The following is a 23,328-nucleotide window of genomic DNA, read 5'->3' as shown; positions in this document are numbered from 1 at the left end:
ATCACTGAGTATCTTAAATGTGTCAATGTGTATTTTTTAGAGCCTCCATACAAAGTAAACAGGGTATACTCATAAACTGAAGAATAAAGCACACATGCGGCAGGAGGACTCTGTTGAGCCTGTTCCACGTTCAGTCTGCCGAAATAATCAAGCGAAGAAGACCAACTCTCGCGAGATATCGCGACACCAGCCGGCAGTTCTATCATTCATCTGTGTGACAACAACCAAACGATGCAATTTGTGCATTTAAATACTATAGGAAATATTTAGACATGTACGACTAGAGGCTAAATTAATGTCGCTTCTTCTTTTAAAGTTTGTCATTCACTAGAAATCTATTTAAGGCGCTTTATGGTTGCTGACATGCTGCGACTAGCTCATGCTACAATTAGCTCTGTCTAAGCAACGTGAATAACGCGAGAACAATAATTGAGTGTTTCTTTCAAAGTCGAGTTTTTATTACATTTTTATTCATAATGAAGTGCCACTATGAAGTGTTGGGTGTGAAACGAGACGCAGGAGACGACGACCTGAAGAAAGCTTATCGTAAACTGGCTCTGAAATGGCACCCTGGTAAGAAGACTAGTGACATGCTGGTGTTTTTAATTTCACAACTTTCTTTATTTAATCTTTGAATTCACGTTAACGTATGTATTAAGGTTATATAAATATTAGTTAAAGACGTAAACAAATGAAATGATGTGCTGTTGTTATTCACTGTGACCTATTAAACAATGTTGTTTATCGTATGTTGTATGGCAAGAATCTCACCCTAGCGCATTTAGAATCAATATTTTTACTTGTTTACCATCTAAACCATGTAATGTAGGTTGTAGATAGGTCAGTTTGAAGGATCGCTCAATATTTATCTATGAATTTTGGAAGCTGTATTTCTGTCATTTATATAGTCCTCATAATTTCACAGTGTATATGTCTGCAACAGTAAAACAATCACAAGTATTGATTGTAAACTGAGTTTACTTACTGTCAGATATAGCAACACATTTGTTGCTTTATCAGTATTTTTTCTTTGGCTCGGATAATTTGAGTCTGCTGCTATTCCATTTGCTTACTGTGTCTTAAGATGGAAATATCTGAAATGTACAATGATGCATGCAAGAACTTTTTTCATCATCAAAACTGTTTTTTTTTCTTTGAAATTTTCAGATAAAAACTTGGATAACGCTGAGGATGCTGCAGAACAGTTTAAGCTGATTCAGGCAGCTTATGATGTCCTGAGTGATCCACAGGAGAGAGCATGGTGAGGATACATTTCTCTGCATTTACAAGGAGTCCATCCCCAACAAAAATGATCTGCTCCCATGTTTATTTCCAAACCTGTCTCGATCTGTTTTGCAGGTATGACAATCACCGAGATGCTCTGCTGAAGGGAGGAGTGACTGGAGACTACGAAGATGACAGCATTGACCTGCTGCAGTATTTCACAGTCACCTGCTACTCTGGCTTTGGAGATGATGAAAAGGTATAGTTAATTTAACAAGATGTCAATGTATTAACACACCTGCAACGTCAGACAACCCTAAGTTACATTACTTTGTTTGCACGCGTGTCTGTAGAGAGCTGTTTCAAATAGGCTTTGCAATGAAAAGCATGTCTTTAATCAGCTTTGTCTCACTTTCCTACCAAAGGGCAGTGGAGAAAGCCAGACTGCATAGCTCAATGTTTGGGTTTTTAACTTACAAATTACATCCTACATTATGAAACAGGGGGCTCACCGTGACCTTCAGTGCAGAAATGTTGATTTCTAACACCTAAAAGAGTTATCTTTTTAAGAATTAAAATTGTAATGTCTCAGAAGTTTCTGCATGAAAACTTTTTTTAAATATAACTAGTGATTACATGTCATGCAACGTCATTGTCTCGTGACCCTACACAACTTAATAACAGACCAGACTGCCTGTCCCTGTTGGATAACTGTACAAGTTAGAGGAACGGGTAATGAGATTATCAAAAGGCTGATTAAAGACAGGCCAGCATTTAGATCAGCAGTAGAAGTTTGGATGCACAGAAAAATATGTCACTGACGAAATCCAGTCTCCTTCAGTCTGCAAAAGTCAACCACAAACTGTTTTCATGCTGCTTGTTACACAATCTCCTAAAGATGTGTTTTCTCCCCTTTGTTATTCCCTCTTGATCTGCTTTTCCTCTCTAGGGCTTTTACACAATCTACAGGAATCTCTTTGAGTCCATTGTTAAGGAGGAGATGGAGCATGGAAAGGTGGACGATGAGGAAGAGGAGGAGGCGTTTCCTCCCTTTGGAGACTCTCAGAGCGACTATGATTCTGTAGGCCAGCCCTGCTCTTTTAACTTTATAATCAGTGATCCTGATTTTATTTTTGTTGATTTTTTCAGTGTTTAAAAATAATCCCTCTATAAATAAATCAACTTAAAAGAACTGAAGATGCAACAAATATGAACATCTTTAGATTTTTTTTGTACTTAATCAGCTTTATTTTCATGTAACAGGTAGTTCATGTGTTTTACGGCTACTGGCAAAGCTTCTGCACCCGTAAAAACTTTGCCTGGAAGGAGGAGTATGACACGAGGCAGGCCTCCAACCGCTGGGAGAAAAGAGCAATGGAGAAGGAGAATAAGAAAACCAGAGAGAAGGGCCGAAAAGAGCGCAACGAGCTCGTACGACAACTGGTAGCTTTTGTACGCAAGCGTGACCGTCGTGTGCAGGCTCACAGGAAGCTGGTTGAGGAGCAGAACGCTGAGAAGGCCAAGAAGGTGGAGGAGATGAGGCGGAAACAGAGGCTCGACCAAGCCAAGTGAGCTGTAGTTTGTGACTTCTTCATCACTTTTTTCTTACTTTCTTCTTGATACTAATAACGCCGTACTGAATCTTGATCCAAGACTGGCAGAGGAGTACAAGGAGCAGAGCTGGGCGGCCATGTCTGAGCTAGAGAAGGAGCTGCAGCAGATAGAAGCTCAGTACGGAGAAGAGTTTGGAGACGCATCGGAGAGTGACGATGAAGAGTTGGATGCTGAAACACAGGAAAAGAACGAAGTAGAGGGAGAAGGTCAGCGTGATTTTTCATTTTAAGATTTGGATAAATGGTTCTTGAAATCGAGGGGAAACAGGGAGCTGTGATTGGTCCATTTGGTCTGCTTCAGTGTTGCCTTGCTTGTTTCTGATGCTGGTTGTTTTTCCCAGATGCAGAGCAGGCTGATGAAGATGAATTAAATAATGACTATTATGATGACCTGTACTGCCCGGCCTGCGACAAATCCTTTAAATCAGATAAAGCGTGAGTAACCTCCCACCTTTCCACCTTCTTGCTATTATTTGATGCTACATGCTGACTCTTTTGCTGGGCTACTTAATTTTTTTATTCCATCCTTTTTTTCCCTGCAGTATGAAAAACCACGGGAAATCCAAAAAGCACAGAGAGATGGTTGCCTTGTTGCGGCAACAGCTGGAGGAAGAAGACGAACTTCTTGGTTTGAATCTCAATGGAAAAGATGGAAGAGAGGAGGAAGAGGAGCAGGAAGAGGATGGAGAGGAAGAAGAGGAGGAAGACAAACCAAGGCAGAAGTATGTATCTGGATGTGATGAAGATAAAAAGAACCAAACTTTTCCCCTGGATGTTGGTGTAATTTTTATTACCCTCTGAGTTGAAATGTTTTTTTTTATTCCAACCTGTGCAGGCTGTCCAAAAAGCAAAAGAGAAAAAAGAAACAGCAGAAAGTAGTAACTGTGAGTATAATCATTCCTTCCCATAAGTATATGCACTCCCTTCAGTTTCAGCCCTGACTCCTGTGTCAGACTGAAATAGAGAAAAAAACTGAGAAGTGTTAGAAAGAGCAAACCCCTCGACTCTCTATTCATGCTTTTCTCCTTATGAGCAGAGCACTGTCGCAGAGGAGGAAGAGAAGGAGGAGAAAGCAAAACCAACCACTAACGAGGAAGAAGCCCCTGAGAAACCGGCAGAGACTGCAGAGCCCACAGAGCCTGAGACACAAGAAGATCTCCCTCCAGTGGAAGTGAAGAGGTCAGACAAGTTTTTTTCTCTATCTGGAGCTCAGTGAAATGTCCTCTTTGAGCTTCAGCTTAAACACACAGGTTATCTTTATCTCATCCTACTGTGAGAATAATAAGGTAAAGCTAATTCACCTGCACTGATACTTAACATGCTGTACAATGCTGCTGTGACTCGTTAGTTTTGACACTAGGGGGCAGCAGAGGAAGCTGAAACACTTCAGCGTACAATAACTTAATGGTTTATTTTCCACAAGCCCCAGTTGAATTCCCAGAAAATTGAAATAAAAAATGAATACAACCATGATGCTCTGATATGCAGTCAGTAACAGTGTCTCTCTGCTGACTGACCTGCTGAACAGAAAAAGCTAAAGCAGTGCGTTTTTTTTTGTTTTGTTTTGTTTCTTGAAAAAAATGAGGGATGTTAAAGAGTTAATCCCTGATTGAGGCAGGATTTTCTTAAAGGGTCTTCTTATATTATTGTTTTTAAAAATTGTGCCTCAGCAGCTGCGGGAAGACGAAAGGAAAGAAAGGAGGAGGAAAAGACAAACCGAAGAATGTCAAATCCAACATGGGAGGAGAACCGAATCCTGAGGTGTGTACTGTCATGCTCAGAGTTTAAGGTCTGATGTATGTTTGCAGTTTTCTGAAAGCTACCGTGAGGAGTTTTTAGCTAAGGTACAAAAGCAAAGTGCATCAACATAAAGGTTAACATGATTTAATGTCTTATTTATTTTTGTTGCTTACGGTAAATGGATTAGGTGTCAGATTAAGACCCTTTCAATGTTTCATACTCCAACAACCTTTTATGAGTGATAGGTCATGACTGAGGCAATAGGGAGAAAGTGGGATAAGACTTTTTGTTGAGTGAAGCAGTAACTTTTTTTGAGAGGGCTGTCAAAGTTTTCTTCTAATCATCACTGTAAGTTCAATTTTCTTTGTCCTACAGTTATCTGTACTTGTTGTATCAAATCTGTTATCTCCATTCCCACCCTCAGAAGGAAGTCCTCCTGCGCTGTGTGACCTGTAACAACGAATTCCCCACCAGAAACAAGCTGTTCGACCATCTAAAGACAAGCGGCCACGCCTCAGCTCTCTCTTCAAACCTTCCTCACAGCTCCACAAGTAAGAGCAAAAAGGACAAGAAGAAGAACAGATAGCCTGAGGAGTCCGGACTCTGCAGGGACACAGGTCACTATGACCTAAAGAGGACTTTAATGGACTGACTGACTGAGAGCTGATTTTTAAACCTCTCCCTGAAGCGTATGCAAATCTCTGTATTGATGAAGGTGTACAAAATTCCCCTTTGGCCCCTTTCATCTGTTTGTCAAAAAGAGAAAGTGGTATTGCTGAATTATAAAAGAATAAAGTGATACTGCATGACAGTATTTCTACAACAACTTTAAATAACACGCATTAACACCCCAGTCTTGGTTTTTAACAAAAATATTTAATGTACAGTTTTACTGCTGTTTTATTTGAGAGGAAATGAACAATGTCTCATATTTGAGCACATCTGTTGAGCACATATTGATTGAAAGCAGTAACAACAAATAAACTGCTGACGGCCAAATAATGAAAATAATGTTGATTTAAAGTAGAAATGATTCATTTTCTTCTTTTTATTCCACTTTTTCATCTTCAAAAGAGAAGTTGTCAGTCTTCACAATGAGAAACAAATCATAGCCAAGCGTTAAGTTGCACACAGAATAAAAAAAGGTTTATAAAGATGCAGTCTTCTGCTGAGGGTTTCCACAATTGGTCTGCAGTCTTGTATAACCTGTTTAGTGTCGGCTCATGTAGTTTTGGAGGGCCTTGTTAAAAACTGCCAGGAAGAAGTCGACATCCTGCTTTGTGATGCACATGGGCGGTTGAACGCGGAAGGTCTGAAGTGGTGAGAAAACAGAAGACGGGCATTTTTGGAGCACCAGGGATACTGAGTGTAATTAAAGAACAACAAACTCCCCTCTATAGTTTAAAGGCAGTTACAATAAAACTTTATTCTCAAATTACAGAACATTTACTTGAAAAATTGTAATACAACTCTCAAAGTGAGGATGTTACTCTGAAGTAAGTTTGGAGCAAGCCAAAAATGTTTATAATCCCAAATCAAAATATTGATCTTTAAATTATTTTAATACATCTTTTTATTCAACCCCCTTACCCAAGAAATATTTTTATTGAAATTAAAACAAAAGTAGAAGTTCTTCACACAGTTTTGTAATTGAAATTGTGGGGATAATGACAACAGTTTGGCATGATATTTCTAAGGACTTCAGAAAATAAAAACACAATTTATTTATTTATTCAGTCTAGGAGTCAGTTTCTGTCTCAAAGTTTCTTGGGGTGTCTGTAGCCGTGGTATTGCCACATGCTGCTGATCACTGTAGAAAAATTTGCTCAAAGACTGAAGCTAAAGTTTTGTTTGCATTTTTACCTGTCCATACAGTCCTCCTTTTCCAATCAGGACTCCCATGTCCTTGACGTCCTCAAAGATCTCACTGATGTCCTCAGGAGGCAGCGGGTCTCTGCTGACCTGTGCAGCAAACAGAGTTACAAGCTCCTCTCCACCTGCCTTTGCCTAAATAGCAAACTTATTGTGCTAAATGTCCTTAAAAAACAACAATAAACAGTTTCTATGAATGCCAGTGATGTAAAAATTGATTTCTAAAACAGAACAGAAAACATGATATGGAGGGAGCTTTCTTCAGGGTCAATCTTCAATTAATCTTCACCCTGATGATGATTCTTAACAAGGCGTGTGTTTGTTTTACTGTATACAATGCAACAGTTACAATTATGTAGCGCTGTAATTTGAAACGTGACAACAAGTAAACTTTGTCTTTTTGGGCTGTAGTTTAGTAGCCTGCTCTATTTCTTGTTACTGGCAGCCCGGTGCTCTCGTGAATCCTTGTTATGTCCTACACATCTACAAAGCAGAGCTAAGGTAACCTCACTCTTTTTATTATGATTTTATTGATAGACTCTCAAGCTGGAACAGACAACTGCACAATAACTGCTGCATGTGGGTTGGAATGAACATTATTACAAACAGTTTTAGCCTTTGACTCATGTTTTAGCCTTTTCATCCTGTTTTAGCCTTCAGCTTGTGTTTTAGCCTTTAGCTCGTGCTCTAATGCTTTCTTCTGCCTCCTGTCCTTTTTCTGTCTGACAATTAGGCTCGTATGTCCACCAGAGGCAAAAAAACACATTTCTCTTCTCACTACTAAACTACTTGTCATAGCGACTTTGATGTGCAGTAAATTTATCCAGTCCTGCTTGACCTGATTGGAAAGTTAAGAAGTAGCATTTAGGATTTACCTATATAGGTGCTGATAATCTTGTTTTAAAGTGTGGATTAAGATCAGGCATGTATTTAGAAGGGAAACTTTTTCAAGATCTCTTAGAAAGTCCTCACAGCCTCCTAAAGCTGTAGTTTGAAGTGTTAGTCAACCCAGGTATTGGTTATGCAAATATCAAACAGTACATTTATCTGGTAAAGCAGAAAAACTGTAATGTGTTTGTTCCTTTTTCAACAGTACCTTCAAGACTTAACTATGCTATAGCTAATATACAATCATAATCAGAACAGAAATGTTGTCCTTTCTGCACACACTGTTTTTCAGGTAAGGTGAATTTGTTCAGAGTTACAGGTGCTACTCATGTCTGTACCTTGTCTGTGACCATTTCCACACCGATCTGCAGGCCTTTCCCGCGGACATCACCAATGATCTCGTACTTGTCTCTGAGTTTCTTCATTTCAGTCATGAGGTAGGTCCCCACAGTGAGACAGTTCTGTTGTATGTTGTCTTCTTTGATGGTCTGTTGAGGGAAATCCTTTCACTTTTTTCAATTGTTGCACTCTCATGATACTGAATGTGCTCAAACTGTATATGAGACTGTCCCTTTTGATTTGAGATTCTATTTAACACCCAGGATGAGATTTACATGGCTGACAGATATGTGTGTGTTGCAACAGAAAAAAACACAATATAGAGATATAGATTTAGCTTCTTTTTTTTTTTGGATAGAAAAAAAATAAGAAAAGGCTTGGTTTTGATGAATTAAACCCCCCTATGACAATGAGAATGACTGAGAGGAGAAAAACTCTTACATCAAGCACTGATGAAGCGACAGCACAAGCTAAAGGACTTCCTCCAAAGGTGTTGAAGTGATAGGCCTTATTAAAAGATGCGGCAATTTCTGAAAAACAGTGTTTAAAAAGACTTTAAAACCTTAAAAATATCTGGATTAAGTCTAATCATATGATCTAATCTTGCAAACACATCAAATATTTACCGGGTTACAGAATAATCTCACCTGGTGTTGTAACAACAGCTCCCATAGGGAATCCATTACCAATGCCCTTTGCCATGGTGACAACATCAGGAATGACCTCATGACCTTCAAAACCCCAGAAATGAGTTCCTGTTCTTCCAAATGCAGTCTGGACCTGCCCAGATGGGAACAAATGAGTGTTTTTATCAATCGAAATTTAAGGTGTAAAGCTGGTATTTTTCTTTGACTTGTGGCATGAAACAAACCTCATCAGCGATGCAGAGCCCTCCTCTTTCCCTCACGAGTTTGTACGCCTCTTTGAAGTAGTTTTTGGGATACTGCACAGATCCTCCCATCCCCTGTATGACCAAAAAACAAGCACATCTCAAAGTCCCAACACAAATAGCATGATAAGAAAAATAATTCACAAAGTTTGGGCGTTGTTATTCTGGTTAAAAGCTGTAATTTGAAATGCAGTAAGTACCTGAATGGGCTCTCCAAAGAAAGCAGCGATTCGACTTGGGACACTTGTAGCAAATGTTTCTTTGAGCTGTCCAATATATTTGTCATTTGCCATGCACTGACCTGTAGAGTTACAAGATAAACACAGTAAACATGAGCTGCACCTCTGATTGGGAAAAAAATCACCCCCCCAGAGCAATTAGCTATTGGGACCAAGGCCTGTTAACCTGTATGTAAATATGTTTCTTTTTTTAATGCTGTGAAAGTCTGTTTTTCTGGCTTAATGTGTATGCGCTTTCCAATTTTTTTTCGCTGACAGCCTCAAGTGGACACTTGATGGATTGCGCTCTTTAGCCCTTACACATAGGCTGAATGTTTTTAGGCAGGAGCTTGCCGCTTGTTCAAGTTTAATTACCTCCTAAATGCAAAGGTTTCTATGGTGGAACTGCATTTAATGGAACCAACAAACTACTCAATTTAATTCATTTTTACACTTAGTTCATGTATCGAATGCTCAGGCACCTATACTTTATGGAACTTTATGAAAAATAAATATATTAAAAAGAAAAAAGAAAATATTTGTTTTCATGCCTTTAGAACAATAATACATACAACACATGATTTATTATTTGATGCACAAGTGGGTTGAAGTCAAATGTATGAATTTTCTCTTAATGAATATGAAGTTAATGAATTCAAAACTCTGACTTTAGTCTCAGACAGGCAGCACCTATTTTCCATGCAGTTCAGCATTTTCAGCACTCTCAGTGGATCTTGACATTTCAACTTTGGGACATCCCCACACTTTTCACTGTCACTTCTCCATCACGGACCAATCAGAATCAAGAAGGGGCTTGTCAACAACAACGAAAGTGAAACTTCATTTCAACTAACCATACTCATTTTTGGGGGTTCAATCTTCAGGTCTAAAGCTGCTGCTCTTGTTGCAACATTCAGTTTTCTTGTTGACTTAACCACCAGCTGACTGCATCATCTCAGACATGACAGCTGTTTTTCCACAGTGAGTTTCATCCTGTTCATGTGTTTGTGTACCTTCAGCACAGCTACAGTCTCTGATGGTCTGCACAGGAGAGTCCCTGCAGTGGCTTCCTCCCCACGGACCTCTGAACACATCAGGACACATGGTCTGTTTATGGGCAGACACTCAGTCAGTAAGTGATAAGTTATATAAAACACAACTATCAAAGTGTAGTGATTTGCATGATTAGACATGAATTCATACATGAGTGCAGCCTGAGCTTGTTGGGATTGGGTATTTGTACGGTGAGTTTGAGGTTAGACCCATAGTCTGCTGGGTGCCTCCATGGTATGATCCCCTGGAAGACAAAAATAAAACCAAATTAGAAACATTTCAACATCACTTTTATGTATGAATAGGGCTTACATGTACCTGAAAGTAATGATGTCAAAATTTCCTGTGTGGAGTCGAGCAATCAGCATAGCCAGGTCATTGGCCTCTGAGCCACTGTTAGTCAGATACACAACCTGAAGACGGAAACATGAACCAGCAGATGTTTAAATTTAGCATTTAACTCTTCTGTTCATTCTCCTTCTATCAGTGTATAAGTCAAGCGTAGCACCTTCAGAGGATCTGGTAAGAGGGAGGCCAGTTTCTCACAGTACTCATGAAGAGTGGGATGGATGTAAATGTTTGTCGTGTGCCACAGCGTCTTCATCTGCTTCTCTGTAGCTGCTATCACCTTCCTATAGGTAAAGAAGTTGGTGTTATAGCATCAGATTTTAGACAGATGATGCTTTCTGTGAGCTACAGGACGATAGAAAGCAGGCCTTACGGGTTGCAGTGGCCCACACTGACAGTAGCCACACCAGCAAACAGATCCAGGTACCGCCTCCCGTCCACATCCCAGATCCACTGCATGAACCCCTGATGGATGAAGAGTGGTTTCTTGTAGTAGGTTATCTTCATGGTCACGGGGCTGCAGTTCTGCCGACGAATGTCCATGATCTGCTCTTTGGACATACCCTGATGGGAAGGCATAGATAGAAAGTGAGTGCAAAAGTATGAAGACCTTTACTAGGGCAGAACTTTCAAGAACACAAGCTGGACTGCTAAGCTACTTAATGCAGTTATATATAGATCTAGGGGCTCAAGCTTTAGATGACATGCTGACCTTTTTTTTAGGTGCCAACAGCAGGAAAAAGCAGAAACAAAATCCCTGAAAAAAGTCTTTGGATTACATCACTCTCACCTTGTACTTCTGTGGTTTGAAACTGCACGGCGGCATATCTGGGAGGCCGTCAGGCTGGCTCTGGAAAGATGCTTTCTGACATGCTGCACCTGCGGAAAGATCCACTTTCATATGTACGTCAAAGCCTCACAGCAACAACCCTGAAGCGGCATTTCCCTAAAATCTGTAGCAGTTACTTTATAGTAAACTGATCATCACATCAAAACACCCCTAGCCAATAATTAAGCATTGCCTAAGAAGATAACAAACAGACGGAAGGAAGTAATCACTGATCTTGAACCTGGCTACTCATTATCCACTGAAAAACTTCAACCTGATGTACATTATTTTTGTTTTCCTCACATTCCCAAATTTCTGTCAATTAATATCCAACTCTTACACTAACTTTGTAACATTAGACGAAAGGTGCACCTCCTGTTTTTCTCGGTCAACTGATAGCTTGAGGAGATCAGTTTGGGTGTGACCTGATTTGACTGGTAGGATTAGAGGTCTGAAGATAATTTACTACAGGACACGAGAGAAGTGATGGATTCGGCTGAAAATGCTGATACACAAAAATGTTCTTAACTCTAATTTAATATGTCACACTATTTTGTAGAAATGTAAGTGAATGTATGTAAATATTTGTTTCTTTTCTTTATTAAATTTCTTCTCTAAGCTACAATAAGACATCACTTTAGAATTTTCTCCAAAAAATAAATGCTGATTTTTTATTTTTTTTTTAATTATAATTTGACTTGAACATGTTTGTTTGAATGGATTATTGTTGTGTGGGCAGGAAACTAAGAATAAATCTGTGAACAGAGTGATAAACTTTATCTCAGGTTTTAAGAGAAGAATGAAAGGTCTGAACTGTGATAACATCCCCATAATCCAGACCTGATAAAAAGCCTGCTTCTACTAAAATTTTATAAGTTAACAATGGGCTCTATCTGTTTCTGCAATCAGTGACAGCGTTTTGTATTATATATGAATTTGCTGCAGTTTATAAAGCCTTTGCACAACTATCCACAGACAGTGAAATTGTTATTATTAAAATATGTTTTTTTGCACCATTTCTACTGGTGAATGAAATGAAGCAACTAAATCAATGATTTTATGTTTTCAGTCTTATTTATAGATTCATAGATGGAGATCACCCAGATATTAAATATCTTGAATCAATGAATGAATTCATGACAAACAAGCTGATCAGATTTACCAGAGGAAAATTTCATCTCATTCTCTCTTGTCTGATGAATAATCTTCCACCTGCACAGACTTTTTGTGACTTACCACTTCCCAGGTGAAATTTGGCCAAACCACTGGAACAGCTGGACTGTCCTGTTAAAGCTGCACAGCGGCCGCTCAGAGAGGACACAACTTTATACATGTTGATCAGACACAGAGGGCTCTCTTTCTCTCTGAGCTATCCTTCTCTCCTCACTGTCTCAGACGTGTGAAGCAGACTCACTTTAGGCGTCCTGTTTTCAAAGTGATGGGTGGACAGAGATCAGCCAATGGCACACTGGTCCCACCAAATCACAATGATATCTCTGCAGCGTCACACTGATAAATATATAACCAGTGGTATCTTGTAATTAGATTTCCAGTACATGCTGACTGAACAGGAGTTGAGGTCATAAGGGAAGCCAAAGTTGTGGATGGTGCTGGTTCTAACCTGTTTGGAGGCCATAAAGGACCCGATCCTTGCTCTGAGGTCAGTGATTTGTGTGCCACTTTTTCATCTTGAGCATCCTCATCGACTATAATCAGGCAGCCGCCATTTTTTTCAAACATCTGTGTCAAGTGGGAAACTTATTTGAGTCGTTTCTAATTCTGATCAGTCAGAGGTAAAACAGAGGACCTTGTCACATTTAGAAATATATTCTGTGAAAAAAAGAGTTAATCCTGCTGTCTTGAATCATTTGATTTGTAAAAAACCTCTGCCCATTTGTACATGCATAACTCACCTCTTTTATTACAATTCACAGGCTTTTTTCATACTTCGAAGTCTTTTTCTCCTTAACTTTGCTCACAGCTGCAGTAGGCTGCTGTTTTGACCTTGTATCTGCTTGTATCCTCAACAGGAAGAAACACAGCCATCCCTGATCATAAACTTTGAAAAGATGCAGATTTATGCCCAGAAAAGTACTGAAAAACAAACGCCCTACATTAACCTCATCCCCATTCAGCTGTGAGGGCCTGCTCACGGAAAAACCAGATCCGTTTGCTGCTCTTCACCTTGACCCATTGCACCTCTCTTAAAGTCATTGTGACTCTGACATAGATATCTTGCCAAACATTGTTCTGAAGAAGGCTGTTATTTGTTTTTCGCCCACTGATCAAAGTCACCAGGAGTAGAGAAGATACCACACCCTCAAAGTCAATCATTAGAAAGTGTTATGATCAATTAATTTAAGGTATAGCTTTCAAAAAGAAACTGCTTTAAGATGGATTGAGCTTTATTTTTTGGCCACTGTTTGATATTTCAGTTTTGTAGGTGAGAGCAACCTGCTTTGTTTTCTTATATGCAGGAGATACTAAAGCTTACTTTTTGCTGTGAATCTATGCACACAGCAAAAAGGAAATCGAAGCAAATGTTTTCTTACTTCTATTAAAACAACATCTTAATAAACTGAATTTAAGCCACAGTTATCTGCTAATTTCAAGATTATCTCTTTAAAGGATACTGCAAGATGAAAATGACACCTGAATTGCTTAAAGTGATAAGCATTTTTTCCCCATTGGCAGTTTTTTTTTCTTTTCACCTCAAGCAATTAAGGTGTCATTTTTGTTTTTTATTTTCTTTTAAAAAACATATTATTGTATTTCTTGGTTTGTGTTTGATTTTTTTTTTTTTTAACTTTTCAGCTGAAATTTTAAGTCGAAATTGAGTCTGATGACATGTTTGTTACCTGAGAGAAATACACAAAAATTTGCTTAGATTATGCACATGAATTATATTCCCAAGCCTTGAGGACAAAATCAGGCTGATTTACAGAAAGCAAAATAGGGAATTCTAACTGTTATCCAAATGTGCATGAGCAAAGTAAAAGGTTTTGGTGAGCCAGTTTCTGACCCAGGTGAAAAACACTGAGATTGGACTGGCTGAGTAAAGAGTGATAGTGTATAGGCTGGTACTGCAAACAGAAAGCTAAAGGTTAATGCTCAGTGGGAGGGAGGGAATGGCGGGATCTTAACAGAGAAGTTAATGAATGGTGAAGGCAGAGAGCAGATAAATAAATAGTAAATATAGAATATGCATCAGAGCCAGGCTGAGATTTTCAAGCTTTCATCAGAGCCAAGTCCCTTGATGTCCCCATATGGAGCCCAGTGGTTTCCAAACTTTGGACTCTGTTACTTTCAAAGATTCAGCTGAAACTGCTGAGAAGTAGTTCTTATGTAATTGTGAAATATTCTTGTGCACCTAAATCTAGAAAGTAAAGTTATTCTGTGATGGATAAGGAGAAAGCTTTTATTGATTAAATAAAGGTTTAGTACTTAAAATGTCTCTTATCATCAGTAATGTATGTACAGTATTTATAAATAGGGGTGTCAGAACAGATCATGCTTAGATAGCCAGAGAAAAACAACAAGCTTCACTTTAAACTAGATCCATATGAATATGATATGCAAGGACAACTACTGCTTTTGGTTTTGCAGATTTTCTGGACAACATTTGTACATTTCTGTTTTGCCTTTAATCTGAGGATCAGCAGCCCATAGCATTAGCTGGTAGAAGCCTCAACAGGAGCACGTGTAGCTTAACCAAGTTGAAGTTTAAAGCTCTTAAGAAGGCCGCTGATTAAACCCTGACAATCAGCTTGAACGTTCCCGAATATTCTTCACAGATAGCAACCAATATAAGAACTATAATTGATCGCAAACCTATACCACCAGGAGGCAGCAAGACCAACAGTTGTTCTTTGGGCTTATGTATTCTTTATTTTAACATCCATGTCTATAATCGGCACAAAAAATCTTCAGGACTGAAACAATCAGACATCATCACATCCAAGCATAATTCAGCAAAGTCTGAAAGGAACACAATTAATTTCATGTTAAAAGAAAGGCACTGTACAAGATTTTTCATATTAGTATAAAAGTGAGGTATGTTAAGTCAATCAGATCTTTGAATCACAAAACAAGTAACATATACAAACATTTCCTATTATAATTGCTTCAGGTTATGATAACCGAGGTAGACTTCTCAAGAAGGTGGAATTAATTAACACTGAAACTCATCCTTTTTTTTAGTATTGAAGAGACATAAAGGCATGGTCTGAGTAATGAGCTTTTATCGCCTCTCTGTGTAGTTGTGGAGGGCCTTGTTGAAAACAGCCAGGAAGAAATCTGCATCTTCCATCGTGATGCACATCGGGGGCTTGATGCGGAAAGTCTTCAATGCAAAGAAATAAACAAGGGGTAAGATTATGGAGCGTTAGTTTTTCACTCAAGCATCAAACACAGGAAGATACAACGGGACAAAGTGCTTTTAAAATTGAAATGCATTAAAAAAGAATGTCCTTATTTTTTGAGCTGCCATTAAAAGCTTCCAGGTGAGTTAGGTTACCTGTCCATAGAGTCCTCCTTTCCCTATCAGGATCCCCATGTCCTTGACGTCTTCAAAGATCTCAGCCACCCCCTCAGGAGGCAGCGGCTCTCTGCTGGCCTGAGATGACAGAGTTGAGCTAAAGATTCAAACTGTTGACTGTTCAAAGCTCTTTTTCTGGATTACAAAACACTGACAAGAGCAGCTCCTGCCTACCTGGGGTCCCTCATTCAGGCCTACACTTCTTCTCGCTTGCTACGCTCTGCTTGTGAAAGATGCCTGGTGCTCCCAGCCCAGCACGGCTCCAAATCTCTAGCCAGACTTTTCTCTTCTGTTGTGCCCAAATGGTGGAATGAATTACCTAACTCTACACAATTCACAGAGTCCCTTTCTGCTTTTAAGAGATGTCGAAAGACTCATCTGTCCAGGGAACACTTTAGCATTCAAGCTGACCCTTCTCCTCTTTGTTCTCAGGGGTAGAATGAGTCCGAAGGTTTCAGACCCAGCTCTCAGTGAATTTTCAGCACTAATTATTGAATGTTGCACTAATTAGGTTTTTCCTTCTGTCTTGATTCTTGCTTGTGTTGTACATCCCTTCGGACAAAAGCATCTGCTAAATGAAACTGTAGAACTGTAGAACTGTTGAGCTGAGCTGGGTCAGTCAGGGATGTTTTATTAGTTCATTGATCACTTTTCAGGCTAAGTTCTAAGAAATCATGAAGACATGTGACAAACACAGGAAGAACCATCAGCAAAGAGGAACACAAGTCACAACAACACTGACACAACAGGATATTTGCCCAACGTGGAGTCAACAAAACTGAAATTACACATTTTCCTGAAAGTTTTTTATGCTTTTTTCATTTCTGGTCCTGTTTCTAAAACAAAATCTGCAGATTTCAACAGAAATAAACACAACTCAGTCTGTTATTGTTGCTCTGCAGTTGAGATTTCTCTCTTCTTAAGTATGGATAGCCTCTGCTGCTCCAGCTAATGGTTAACTGGGCCACTGCTGGACCATGCCCCCAAGGGACAGAGCACAGACACGTTATTCAAGCATGTGGGAGGATGTTAGGGTTAACTTCTGTACCTTGTCTTTGACCATTTCTACTCCAATCTGCAGGCCTTTCCCACGGACATCACCAATGATCTCGTACTTGTCTCTTAGTTTGGCCATTTCTGTCATCAGATAGGTGCCCACGTTGAGACTGATCTGCTGTGTACCGTCCTCCTTGATTGTCTGTTGGTTATTTAAAACAAAAACATTTTGTTTCAAATACTGTTCAGTTAATAATAAAATTTTGATCTTTAGCACAGATTATACACTGATATACACAAGTTGACTTCTGCTTTAAAAAAAAAATCTTACATCAAGCACTGATGAAGCAACAGCACAGGCCACAGGATTTCCTCCAAAGGTGTTGAAATGAACCCCCTTGGCAAATGAGGCAGCAATCTCTGAAAACATGAATCAACACGATCACATCTGTTTTTTTGTGCCTTTTCAAAGTAAAGTCTCGACTGAAGTTTTGTTTTCCTGCATTCATATATTCAGGTGTTTTCATGTTATCCTCTAAAACAAACGCAACCAATACAACAGGATAGCATCAGAAAGAAAGATGGAGCATCATAGTGACGAGAAGAAGAGGTGAGGTTGAGACTTTTATTTTATTTATAGTCTAAAATATAAATACAGGATTATCTTGCCTGGTGTTGTAACAACAGCTCCCATTGGGTATCCATTTCCGATGCCCTTCGCCATGGTAACCATATCAGGGATGACGTCATGACCTTGGAAACCCCAGAAGTGAGTTCCTGTTCGACCAAATCCAGTTTGGACCTGTCCAGTTCAAAGTAGGTCAGTCTCTTTATTACTCAAAATCAAAATGTTGTGATAAATAAAGCTAGAACGTCTGTATATCATTTTAAGACACTTAGGCAGTCTGTTAAATGGCATTTCCCTCAGCTTTTAGAAGCATTTGGCACCTTTTAGCTCTCTGTTTTAGCCTTAAACCTTCAGGACCCAGGTAGGTCCAGACTGTGGTTCAGGTAGAGGAGACCGCCAGTTTGAAAAGAAGTGTCAAGGAAGCTATCTATGTTAACCTTAAACAACGGAGGTTGTGACCTCAGATATCACTTATCTCCAAAATATGACACAGTCCTGAACTCTCTACCCACACAGGTAAGGAAACACTCACAGCAGGGATACTGTGAATGTAACAACTTTCAGGAATTAAGTCAACGACTCTTCAAACAACCCCCTCTGATGACCCTTGGAGTTCTATATGTTCAAGCTATAGGTATTTATTAGACCAGAAAACATTGTTTGTGTTTCCTTCAAGGACCAAAGAGCCAGGGAGATCATGCAAACCAGGCCAGTGACAAATTAAGAAAAAAAAATAAAGGTAACTGCAGTACACTGCCACACCAATAGAGGGTAGTAAGTGAACAACAAAGAAAGTCGAGATCTGTTAAGGACTGTAGACGCCTTTCAGAGGAGACATGAAACAGCTCAAAAAACTTTTCAAGTTTCTTTTTGGATCAAGCTTGGGAAAGCTGAGGATAATTTTAAGTAAAGTAGTTAGCATCAGCATGTAACACTTAAAATACATGTGGCCACTTATAGATGCCATTTCTTGAGATCAGTCAATCTTTCTATCATTCAATGAATTCTTATGTGTAAATTCATTATAATCTACAAATGTATACCTAACCTCATCAGCTATGCAGACCCCTCCCCTCTCTCTCACGAGTTTGTAGGCCTCCTTCAGGTAGTTTTTAGGATACTGCACCGCTCCTCCGACACCCTGTACAAACACATACAATCAAATTACACTTGACGCTTATATTTTGTCATTAATGTAACATTTCTAGCAATACTTAAGAACAACAACAACAACAATGACAACTCAGTACCTGAATGGGCTCCCCGAAAAAAGCAGCGACTCGACTGGGGACACTTGTAGCAAAAGTCTCTTTGAGTTGTCCAATGTACTGATCATGTGCCATGCACTGACCTGATTCAACAAAGAGAGGCCAAGTGGTGTCATCAACTACAGGTTACTCTAAAGATGATACAACTACAGGGATGTTTGTGAATAACACTGATTTAATACCATAAAATAATGTGGAAATAAAATTGAAGCGTTTTAAGGTAGACTCTTTGGTGGCGATACAGGAAAACAATAATTATCTTCTATTTCTAGCAAAACAAAAGCACATTAGAGGTAAATCATCAACAGTCAGGGAGACTTTGAACTTACACACAAGCAATTCAAAACTTCCTATTTTCATTGTAAGTTTAACAGCTGAACTGTTTTACTCTCTCCATTTCAACGCTGGTTTTTGGTAAACAGCAATTTGTTTAGGCAGTTCGGACATTTAAGTGCAAATAAAATGAAAAACATGCACCTTAAAGATATCACTGCAAGTTTTCTGCCTGCATGATCAAAGGTTGCAAATTAAGTTAATCTTTTCAGGGAGTTCTGCAAAAAAGATCTAATGCTTAATCTCAGAGGCAACATTTCATGTGTTTTTCAGTTTTCGGACAGCAGAGTGAGCATGTTAAACCATGCGTGTGTTTCTGTGTTTGTCTACCTTCAGCACAGCTACAGTCTCTGATGGTCTGCACAGGAGAGTCCCTGCAGTGGCTTCCTCCCCACGGACCTCTGAACACATCAGGACACATGGTCTGTTTATCAGGCAGAAACCGAGTCAGCTGGGTCAACCTGACACTGCCAGTCTCTAAAATGTCCCCCTTTCTCCTCTGCTTATTTTTCACACATGGATGATAGATATTCTCTGCTCAAATTGATTCTCTTATTTCATTGTGTCAGATTATTTTACACATACGTTAGTGCAGCCCAAGCCATTGGCGATGGGGTATTTGTATGCTGCGTTGGAAGTTAATCCCATTGTCTGTGGGCTCCCACCGTGGTACGATCCTCTGAAAAATAGAAATCAATACAATCAGACTTGTTTTGTTGCAGAGACGTCCAGTTATACAACAGTGATATACAAATGAGTGAGTTCAAGAAGGAAGCATCAAACATATAGATGTACAAAAATTCTTAATCTGCCGTTTGTGCCTGGTAAAAGAGGTCCTTAACAACTGGGCCAAGCTGAACTGGATCCCCTGTGGGTAATACATGCACCAAAGACTAAACTTTTGAGCACTATTATAACTCTTTGGATTGGTTGTTTTGTCGTTTCTGGTCCTGACATCTTATTTGAATTACCTTAATTCAGCAAGAATATTTAAAAAAAAATACGAGGAATTTTAATTTTTATCCGCCAAGGACGTTATGTATTTGGGAGAGTATGTATTTTTTTGGTGTATTTGTTTGTCTGGGAACAGCATAACTCAAAAAGTAAAAAACGAATCTTGATGAAATTTTTATAAAATGTTCAAAATGGGTTAAGGAAAAATTGATTAACTTTTGGAGGTGATCTGGATCACCGTCTGGATCCAGGAATTTTTTTGAAGGATTCTTTATCATTGTGAGATAGGACCATTTTCACTATAACCATGTATATAACACCACAATAAATGGTCAGATTGCTTTGCAAAACGAGACAAGACAAGGTCATGATCATTTCTGACAGATGTAAAAGTACGATCCAGATCCTGGCAATATTCTGGATACTAAGATTCGGAATATGAAATATATACAGGGTCATCATAATTTTCAACACTTTCAGGTAACAAAACCTGCAACTAACACCAAATTGTAGCAGACAACCTGCTGAAAGGGAGTATAACATTAAAGTAGGACTAAAATGTTGCGTGTTGCCATATAAAAGTTAAAAATATGTATATATAACGATAAGTTTTAAAAAAGGACCTATCTCTTCAAGCCGAATGGCTAAGTAAGCTATCACACCACTTATGCTTATAAAGTGTGTTTCTAGAAATATTTCAAAATAATATCTTGGCTGTTATAACACTTTGAGAGAATGATAAAACTTAAAGGGAAGCCAAATAATTTGAGAGACCTGAAAGTGATGATGTCAAAGTTTCCTGTGTGAAGTCGAGCCATCAGCATTGCTAGGTCATTGGCTTCTGAGCCACTGTTGGTCAGATACACAACCTGGTAACCAGAAGACATTTAAGTTTTAGCTCAAAAACTAATGAATGCTCCTGGCATTTGGTGATCAAACTCAAACATCAGTACCTTTAGAGGATCTGGCAAGTGGGCAGCCAGTTTCTCACAGTACTCATGGAGAGTGGGGAAGACGTAGATATTTGTGGTGTGCCACAGTCTCCTCAGCTGATGCTCTGCTGCTGCGGTCACTTTACTGTACATGATGCAAGAACACCACTGAATGATGACAAACTTTGTACCAGGTCACAACATGTTACAGGTCACGGCAAAGAAACCAAGACCTTACGGATGGCAGTGGCCCACACTGACTGTAGCCACACCAGCAAACAGATCCAGATATCGTTTCCCGTCTACATCCCACAGCCACTGCATGTATCCCTGGTGGACGAACACTGGGTTCTTATAGGATGTAACCTTCATTGTCATAGGGTTGCAGTGCAGTCGTCGGATTTCCATCATACGCTCTTTGGACATACCCTGAAAGGAAAAAAAGACATCATGTCTTTTTCTGTAGAAATGTGTGCCTATAAATGTTCTACAGGCTGCTGAATATAAGATATTTCTTCACCTTGTACTCCTCTGGTTCAAAATTGCATGGGGGCATCTCTGGGAGGTCTGCTGCAGGGTACTTAAGCGCTGATTTCTGACATAATGCACCTGTTAAATAATTGTAATCAAAGTTAAGGCAACATGAGACATTTACTTTCATTCAGATCTGTCTTAAATGTGTGTTCTCAGACCAGTCTGACACTTTGACCTCAGTATGTTCACCTTAGACCTCACCTTGTGCAAGATGGGATAATGTCTGTTTATCCCTGGTTGTAAAACAATTGGGAGCCCAGAACTTAGCTAAAACACTGAATTTTACATGCACATCCAGCTAAATCAACATTAGTAGATTTTAACAGAACTGAAATTTAGTGTTAGATAAACAAATTTATGTGAATTAATCGTTGTGCAGTCAATTCAGGAGTAAATACTCTTTACCTTCTTGCATGCATCTTGTGATTTAACACCCAAACAAACGACTTTAAAGGTAATATGTAAATTTTTATCCTAACTCTCTGGGGTGAACGAGGCATTATTATTATTATTTTTTTTTACGTTAATAGGTAAAAAAAAAGTAACGTCAACAAATCAACAGTTGTCATAAATACAACAGTTTTATTTATTTATTTATATTTATAATAATGTTATAAGCTGACCAAAATTGATAGCTTTAATGTCAGATATCTTAAAAACAGGAATATGACGTACATTAGACGTATTTAACAAACTTTGTATCGCGTGCTTCTTCTACATTTTGTTCGTCTCTGTGGTAACTCACCACTTGCCGAGTGGAATTTGGACAAATTTGACCGAAAGCAGGACCGTCCCGTTTCAGGAGCACAGCGGCCGCTTAGAAAAGAAACAACTTTAAACATGATGAAAAAAGGACAGGAAACTCGCAGCTAAATCCTTCGTCAGACGTTTCCCACAAGTTTACTTCAAGCTTCTTTCTTCGAAACCCCTGACGGACTGTGCAGTCAATGACCCCGATCCCACGAGAGCCCACCTATGTACGGAAGTCCAACAGGGGCATAATTCTCCTCTATTTTCACTGCATGTCTCGAAAACAATTAAATACACTTTTTTTTCCTTAAAAGCTGTAGAATTACCATTATTATCATCGATATGATTATTATTTTCTCAAGTAAGAGGAGGAGCATCTACTCTTGTTATAAAAGTGATATACACGCACCAGTTATTCATATTGTTATATGGCTTTTGTTGGATGCCAATTCAAGGCTCTGCTTTTCATATGCAAATTATCTTTTCATGGTTAACAAGCGCATCGTAGGCATGGTTAGGCCAGCCATTTCCAGGGTTACCAGCAACATTATCTTCACTGTTGTCAATGAAGTTGGACTAAAATATTTTCTAACACAAAATTTAATTTTCACCATGATATATTTGCAGGATATTGATTGATACAGTTTTGAGAAGATAAACATTTTATCCATAAAGGTTAAAAAAAAATCTCATAATTACAATCATTTCATTAGAGAGGTTAGATTTTATTTCAACCTTGAAAAAAAAACTGTAGTTAAATCTTTGGTGTCTTGTGTTGTTAATATAAAGAAACATAAACTTTACACTTTTGAAGACATAAATTAATATATTTTAATAAACTAAAGCTATTCATCTTCTCATATTGACAGAGATTATATTGTTTTTGATACACTTGCCCTTGGTTTTCGACAACTGCTTTCTGTCAAAGCTGCACAAAGAAAGTTTGAGCCTTGGTTTCAATATTCATACACAGTTTAAAAACAGGCTACTGGAGACAAAATAATAAAACACACACACACAATAAAAATAAAACCTCATTTATTACATGAATATAATCTTGAATTTCACAGTGAGCTTTTTAAAATGATTTGTTCTTTCTGAATTGCATTAAGTATATGCATTAGCTGGCTGTTGATAAATCTAAAAATACTTGTGCAAAAATGCAACAAAGGAAAACAGAGAAACAGTCACCTAAGATAAGTGCTGTGGTTTTTGTTGGTTGCCAACTACATAAATTATATGAATATTTTCCAAACTGTCAATATACAAACTTTTTAAAAAGGAAAATATAAGTACTTAAAGTTATGATTTTAAATAAGTTATTTCAGCATATGCTTACATTGCACCAGTACACAGCAATGTATTCATTAAAGATATTCCAAA

The 23,328-nt window shown here is 38.7% G+C and overlaps 3 protein-coding genes across 5 annotated transcripts; 1 reads left to right on the top strand and 2 right to left on the bottom strand.

The window, feature by feature from the left end:
- The first annotated feature begins 114 nt into the window (after window positions 1–114).
- dnajc21 (DnaJ heat shock protein family (Hsp40) member C21) lies at window positions 115–6,163 on the top strand. 3 transcript variants are annotated; one of them, XM_074690896.1, is made up of 12 exons: window positions 115–573; window positions 1,168–1,261; window positions 1,360–1,483; window positions 2,174–2,305; window positions 2,488–2,792; window positions 2,878–3,044; window positions 3,185–3,272; window positions 3,380–3,559; window positions 3,673–3,721; window positions 3,874–4,016; window positions 4,508–4,598; window positions 5,002–6,163. In XM_074690896.1, the coding sequence occupies exons 1-12, from the start codon at window positions 477–479 to the stop codon at window positions 5,161–5,163; spliced, it is 1,632 nt and encodes a 543-aa protein (XP_074546997.1). In that variant the 5' UTR covers window positions 115–476; the 3' UTR covers window positions 5,164–6,163. The 3 variants fall into 3 exon arrangements, with proteins under 3 accessions (XP_074546997.1, XP_074546995.1, XP_074546996.1); XM_074690894.1 differs by having other exon boundaries at window positions 116–573; window positions 3,179–3,272; XM_074690895.1 differs by having other exon boundaries at window positions 117–573; window positions 3,179–3,272; window positions 4,511–4,598.
- LOC141805717 (alanine--glyoxylate aminotransferase 2, mitochondrial-like) lies at window positions 5,788–12,346 on the bottom strand. The gene is made up of 14 exons (XM_074690897.1): window positions 12,250–12,346; window positions 10,975–11,063; window positions 10,558–10,748; window positions 10,345–10,468; window positions 10,155–10,249; window positions 9,987–10,080; window positions 9,797–9,890; window positions 8,766–8,866; window positions 8,548–8,640; window positions 8,324–8,456; window positions 8,118–8,206; window positions 7,676–7,825; window positions 6,441–6,539; window positions 5,788–5,889 (listed from the first exon to the last, which is right to left on the bottom strand). The coding sequence occupies exons 1-14, from the start codon at window positions 12,344–12,346 to the stop codon at window positions 5,788–5,790; spliced, it is 1,551 nt and encodes a 516-aa protein (XP_074546998.1).
- Window positions 12,347–14,893: 2,547 nt separating this feature from the next.
- LOC141805472 (alanine--glyoxylate aminotransferase 2, mitochondrial-like) lies at window positions 14,894–22,118 on the bottom strand. The gene is made up of 14 exons (XM_074690557.1): window positions 21,941–22,118; window positions 21,182–21,270; window positions 20,900–21,090; window positions 20,683–20,806; window positions 20,504–20,598; window positions 19,361–19,454; window positions 19,106–19,199; window positions 18,425–18,525; window positions 18,223–18,315; window positions 17,216–17,348; window positions 16,878–16,966; window positions 16,599–16,748; window positions 15,530–15,628; window positions 14,894–15,355 (listed from the first exon to the last, which is right to left on the bottom strand). Exons 1-14 carry the CDS (start codon window positions 22,035–22,037, stop codon window positions 15,254–15,256), a joined length of 1,551 nt encoding a protein of 516 aa, XP_074546658.1. The 5' UTR covers window positions 22,038–22,118; the 3' UTR covers window positions 14,894–15,253.
- Between the last annotated feature and the right edge of the window lie 1,210 nt (window positions 22,119–23,328).

Source organism: Halichoeres trimaculatus, unplaced genomic scaffold (genome assembly GCF_033239565.1).
Source record: "Halichoeres trimaculatus isolate MK-OKI-2021-1 unplaced genomic scaffold, fHalTri1.1 fHalTri1_scaffold_16, whole genome shotgun sequence".
Lineage (NCBI taxonomy): Eukaryota > Metazoa > Chordata > Actinopteri > Labriformes > Labridae > Halichoeres > Halichoeres trimaculatus.
Note: the sequence above shows the minus strand (reverse complement) of the source record. Positions and strands in the feature narration are given on the sequence as shown.